Source organism: Sturnira hondurensis, unplaced genomic scaffold (genome assembly GCF_014824575.4).
Source record: "Sturnira hondurensis isolate 20B ecotype Veracruz unplaced genomic scaffold, ASM1482457v3 Scaffold0017746, whole genome shotgun sequence".
NCBI lineage: Eukaryota > Metazoa > Chordata > Mammalia > Chiroptera > Phyllostomidae > Sturnira > Sturnira hondurensis.
The window spans coordinates 242,813-248,812 of record NW_028090377.1 but is presented as its reverse complement, the minus strand read 5'-3'; the positions used below and the strand labels follow the sequence as shown (position 1 = coordinate 248,812).

At 57.9% G+C, this 6,000-nt stretch overlaps 1 protein-coding gene across 5 annotated transcripts in view; it reads right to left on the bottom strand.

Annotated features, from left to right (window-relative positions):
* Nucleotides 1-2,118: 2,118 nt before the first annotated feature.
* The window catches only part of ARAP1 (ArfGAP with RhoGAP domain, ankyrin repeat and PH domain 1), a 69,057-nt gene continuing 65,175 nt past the window's right edge, over nucleotides 2,119-6,000 (bottom strand). For all 5 annotated transcript variants that reach the window (XM_037068594.1, XM_037068598.1, XM_037068596.1 and 2 more), the window contains 5 exons: nucleotides 5,220-5,302; nucleotides 4,457-4,507; nucleotides 4,209-4,272; nucleotides 2,966-3,115; nucleotides 2,119-2,728 (listed from right to left, as the gene is read on the bottom strand). In XM_037068594.1, the coding sequence (XP_036924489.1) occupies nucleotides 2,711-2,728; nucleotides 2,966-3,115; nucleotides 4,209-4,272; nucleotides 4,457-4,507; nucleotides 5,220-5,302 (366 nt within the window). In that variant the 3' untranslated portion in view covers nucleotides 2,119-2,710. The remainder of the gene's footprint in view (nucleotides 2,729-2,965; nucleotides 3,116-4,208; nucleotides 4,273-4,456; nucleotides 4,508-5,219; nucleotides 5,303-6,000) is intronic.

Below are 6,000 nucleotides of genomic sequence, written 5' to 3'. Positions count from 1 at the left end.
TGGTCCCTTGCAATTAGGTCCCGATTTGAGCCAACCCTTTAAGGCCAGTCCTCGCAAACACCCTATCCCACACCCTCTCCAAGTTCCCCTGCCGCATGTGCCCCAGTCTTCAAGGCCAGTTCAGTGGCACCTTCTCTTACAGAAAACCCCCTCCCTCTCCAAGAGCTGTTCCCCACACCTCAGCAGGTCCAGCTTTGGGCTCCTCAGCCGATTCCCACCACCCACCCAACCTCAAATAATACGTGAGCAAACTTCTCAAGAGGCCCCATCTCTAGGAATGGCAAAGCCAGCTGAGCCTCCTGCCCAAATCTGCCCGAAACTGCTGTCATTACCATAATTCATTAAAGTCAAGACCCTGAAAGCTCCTGATTTCAAACAAAAGCACCTTAAAGTCCTAACAGTTTAGATCCCCTTCCCCAGAGAACAACTGGGGCCACTTACAAGAGAGAGTTGGAATAAGGAGAGGAGCTGGAATAGGCAGGAGGGAGACCACCCCAAAGTGGGGCAGTGGAAATGGACCTCAGCCCAGATTCAGGAGAGCTGTGTGACCTTGGGCAAGTTGCCTCCCTTCTCTGGGCCTTACTTTCTCCCTCTTCCAGGAGGAGACAGTGTATAGCGCACAGGCGCTGGCCCACAGTAGGTGCTTCTAGATCCCAGGAGTCCGAAGCACATCCCTGCACTGTGGTGCTTCTCAGAATATCACCTTGGGACCAAAGAGAGGGACAGGTCCTACCCCACAGTCTGAAAGAGCAAGACTGAGCTAGGATGACCACACTGTCATCACACAGGATGACAACACATCCTGAGAGTCAGTGTTGAACTGTGGCTGCCCCCTGGTGGCTTGACAAAGTCACTGCAGCCAGCCCCTCAGGCAGGGCAGAGACACTGGCAACTTAGCAGAGGGGCGGATTCCAGTCTCACACACCTTCTCTCTGAGCCTCAGTCCAAGGTCAGATCCTGGGAAGAATCCCAGTCCCTGAGCATCTGGACAAGGGTCTGTCCTGCCTGTAGGTGGAAGGTCAGCCTGGCCTGGAGAAGCCCACCTAGGACAGGACAAGAGTCGGAGACTCGAGGGGCTTAGGTCCAGCCTGTGAACTGGCCAGGGGACCGGTTCAGGTCTCCTGGTGTTCACCTCGCCTTCTCAAGAAACAAGAAACCTTGCCCTGGCTGGTGTAGCTCAGTGGATTGAGCGCAGGCCTGCGAGCCAAAGGATCGTAGTTCGATTCCCAGTCAGGGCACATACCTGGGTTGCAGGCCAGTTCCCAGCAGGTGACACACAAAAGGCAACCATACATTGATATTTCTCTCCCTCTCTCCTTCCCTTTCCCTCTAAGATAAATAAAAAAAATCTTTAAAAAAAAAGAAACAAGAAACCTGGATCCCAGGTTCCCAGGATCTGCACCCAGGCCTCCCTACAGAGCTGAATCACAGGAGTCAGAGGTCACGTGACCCATCTTCCATCTCTTTGCCCAGCCCCACTGGCTGAGACTGAGGCTGAGAGGTCAGCCTGTCTGCCTGCTGGGCCCCTGGAGAGAGGCCGGTAATGAGACTAGACAGAGGCAGGAATGTGGTATCTGGCATCTTCCCAGGGAGTCCCAAATCCATCTCTGAATAGCTTTATTTGCCAGGGCCTTGTCTTCTTGGAGGAAACGACCAGGCAGGGCCTAGTGAGGGCAGCTTCCAGGTGGGAGGCAGGGCCCACCTCTGGAGGGGCAGGCACAAAGGGCCGAAAGTAACCTGAGGCCCTTCTTTCTAATTTAACAAAACTCCTGTGACCCTGTGACCTTGTGTCTCAGAGGAGCTAGTGAGGGGCTGCCCCAGTCACTGACACGCCACACTCAGGCTTCTGCTCAGGAACAGGGGGCTCAGTCCAGATGGGGGTCTGTCCTGGTGGGGGTCAGGACCAACACTCCCCACCTGGCCGCACAGGAGCACAGAGGGGACAGTGTGGAGTCAGGCTGTGGCTCCGTCTGGGGCAGGGGAGAGCGGCTGCGAAGCTCGGGGCATAAAGGCAGCAGAGCAGGTCCTGGGGCTTCAGGGCACCAGCACTCGCCTCTGGGCCTCCGGACCTCTGCCCACGCTGGAAACCCCCAACCAAACACAGGCCTCACAGCACCATAGAATAAAATATACAGATATATTTATATTATCAAAAGGTCCCCAAAGTGGGGAAGGGGCACCAGGCAAGCTGGGCCCTCCCAGTCAGCCCAGATTGGAAGGTGGGCTAAAGGCCCCGAAGTCCACCGCTGGCCTGTAGAAAATCACCCAGGAGCTCCCTCTCCACCCCAGCTGAGTGTTCCTTTAGCGTATTGGCTTTTTGCTGTTCTGGAGTTTGTGGCAAGGGGGTAGGCTCCCTTCCAGCGGGGGCCCCAGAGCCTTGATCCTCTGAAAGGCTGGTGTTTCCTCAGAGTTCCTGACCAACGCCCATCTCTCTCACCTCTCAAACTCAGGGTGGGTGACCCTGGTGGGGGGCAGGCCAGGCCAGCGGGGCCAACACCTGGACAGAGCAGGTGAGGGCTCCTCCTCAGGCAGACCCTGCCGCCCCCGTTTCCCAGCTGGGAACCCCAAGCTGCAGTCTGGATGTGGAATGTGGGGTGCCACTTCCTCATGTGCCCCTGTGGGCTCACAGCAGGCATGCAGGACATGAGGGTGTCTGAACACGAAGGCTTCCAGGCAGCAGAATCCCAGAGCCAGAGACTGGCTGCTGCATTCACGCGTTTCTGAGGAGCTGTAGGAAGACAAGCCCAGACTTCATAAGCACATTGTGAAGGCTCACAGGTGCCAGGCGGACAGGGGACTCCCATGACCATGTGAACCAAAGGGGCCGGTCAGGACTCCTATGAGGACGGAGGAAAGGGCCCAAGGGCATTCGGAGAAGCAGAGTGAGTAGGGAGTCAGGCGAAAGGCGGGCTCCAGCCCAGACCCCAGCCCCTGCCCGTACCCGTGGGGATGGAGAGCCACTCACAGAAAGGGGATCCGCAGCAAAAGCAGCCACGCTCCGGCGCATTTCATTCTCAGTGCCACGCAGGGGGATCAGCGACACGCTGCCCAGCCGGACCTCAGGCGCTGCCCGGGACACGCGTGAGGGCTCTGAGGGCCACACCAGGCCATCATGCTGGGGGAGGGGAGAAGAGGGGCGCCAGGACCGGGGCTGAGCTTTGGCCCAGACTGGGCTCCAGACCCACCCTCTCTTCCCAGAAATGACTCCGGCTGTGCTCCGAGGTGACACCCTCAGCTTTGATCCCAGCCGATAAGAGAAGCAGCTGTTAGGAGAAATGACTGTATTCCTGGCAAACCAGCCCGTGGCGTTACCCAACAACTGTCCTCTCGCGCACACAGACACACCGTGCTCCAGGAACGCAGCTGAGAAACAGCCTGCCTCCTCCTCTCTCGGAGGAAGCTGAGAAAACCGAGAAGCTGCTCTGTTTCCCTTTAGACCCTGACCACCGAAAGGGCCCCGCCCAGGCCTGGTGCACTTCTGCCTCCCTCGCCCTAAACAACTCTGAGCTCTCACAGAAAAACCTCTGTGTGAAGTCCAACCCCTCTGGCCCTGCTCCAAGTACCCGGGCTGCTTCTGTCTGGCTCGCTGTGCAGCCCCCTTGCTGGCCTGCTCATGTCCACGCTCGGCCCAGATGTCCACCCTCCTCCATTCACCACACCCAGAATGCACCCTCAAACTCAAACCTACACACCACTCTTTCTTGATTAACACTCTCCCTTAAAACTGCTGACAAGGTCAAGTTCTGCTTCCACAGCATGGCCTTCAAGGGTCTTTGAGATTGTGCTCCTGACTCCTTTTCCAGAGCCTGGCTCCTCCCTTTACGCCCCACTGGACAATCTGCAGTTCTCTTGCCATGCCTCTGCGTGAACTGTCCCCTCTGCCTAGAAGCCAGCCCCACCTTCTACCTTTGCTTGAACATCCCTCACCCCCCGTGACACCCTCTCCCTAATGCCTTCCCCATGCACCCAACCAAAGGCAGGGGTCTGCACCCTTTGTTTCTAGCATGCCTGGCTCTGGGATGGACCAGCGTGGGAACAGGGAAGGGTTTGATGAGTAAAAAAAACAAACAAAATGAATTAAAAGCAACTCAACATTTCCTTGAAGCAACTAGTAGCCTGAGCAGGGAAGCAGCAAACACTCCATTCACCACAAAGAGCGCCTCCTCGGGACCCCGCCCACAGCCCACCCTGTACTCTGCACCTGGTACCTGCACGAAGAGAAAGGTGGCGAACCACTCCCGGAGCTCCATCTGTGTCTCACAGCAGAGGTACCTGCAGAGCGAGGCTCAGGTCTGGATGCCGCCAGGGCCTGGCTACGCAGGGAACACCCTGCCCATCTCCCCAGCCCAGGGTCTCGGGGCAGGGCACAGATCTGGACAGTGAGGGGGACCCACTCAAGGGGGATGGGCTACATCTCTCCTTGGCCTGGGGTCTCAAGACGGGGGCCCTCGCTCACCACTGCTGCTTCTCGTGTTTCTCTGTCTCGTGCACCACAGTTAAGCCCCAGCTGCAGAGGAGGGGTGACAGGTCACTGGACAGACCCTGGAGGCCTCACAGCCCAGGCTCCCGGGACAGAGCCCAGAGGCATGGGGCAGAGCTGGGGGCAGAGCCCAGGGCCACTGCCTCTCTTCTCACAGCCCCTCCCTCCCTCCCAGCCTCCCAGGCCCAGGGCTCCCCCACCCCATCCTACCCCACACCTGCCCTAGTCGCTCAGGTAAAACCACGCACAGCCCACAGACGAGAAGAACATTAGAACACCAAGCCTGGCGGCTCCTTAAACTAATAGCAATAATAATGGCTATGTATCACTTTTCAACTTTTTTCAAACCTAAAACCACCCTTTGAAACAACTATGCCATTATTTCCCCCACTCTATAGACATGCAAAGTGAGGCAGGGAAAGGCGCCAGAGACAGTGAGTAACAGGGTGTCATCCCGGCCAGTGGTCCGCAAATAGGAGCAGGTGTCAGAGTTCCCTGCACTGCACGGTCGGCCCAGATGGCCAGCCCCACCCCCAATCCACAGGTCTGCAGGTCTGGGTGGTGCCCTGGAAGCCGAGTTTCTCCTGTGTTTCCAGGTGCTGCTGATGCTGCTGGTCTGGGAGACCACACCTTCAGAACCACTGAATCAACCCACCAAGGTCAAAGCCCCCAGTCGAGCCTTCCCCCAGTTGTCCACACAGGCCCCAGATGCAGACTCATCGCCCCAGGTCCAGCTCACCAGGTGGGCGGCCGGAGCTTCTTCTTCACTCCCAAGTAGACTCTGAGGCTCTTCACAGGCCACTCCTTCTCCGGGCGGTGACTCTGGGGGTGGAAGAGGTTGAGGGAGAAGGCACTGCAGTCAGTCAGGGTGGACTTGGGGCACTTTTCCGACGAGGCACTTGCCTCCCTCCTGCCTCACCCAGCCCCCTTTGCATCCCAGCACCAGGAAGCCTTCCTGACCAAGCCCTCCCCACTCACACTCTGGCCCAGTGAAGCCCCCCAGGCCTCTCCCCCTGCAGCAGCATCAGACAGTCAACCCTCAGTCCCCGAGGTGGCCGTGTGTCCCAGTCCCAGAGGCAGAAGTCTGCACGTCATCCTCTGGCAGCACACTGCACCAGTGTGACATCTGGGAACTTCAGCTGGCTGCCTGTGTCCATCTCAGGTTATTTATCCCTCGCCCGCTCCTGCCCCGTGGAGGCTCCAGGGTTGACTGTGTGAACAGAAAGCTGTGGGGCCAGCAGTCGCTAGCTCTTTGGTTCCATGAGGGGAAGGCTAACGACTCAAGCTGAAGCAGAACAGCCGTTCGGTAGACCAAAGGAAGAACTTCCCGATGGTCTAGGTCAGGAAGCAGGAGACCAGTGTACTGGGGAGGGGCACCAGATGGTTGACATACTCAACTCTGGCCCCCACCTCTGCACATGGGTTGGGCTTAGAAGGAGCAGGCTGGCTCAGAGGCAGGGGGAGGGGAGCAATGACCCCCCCCACCAAGGAAGAGGTTGCTTGGAGGTCAAGCTAATGAG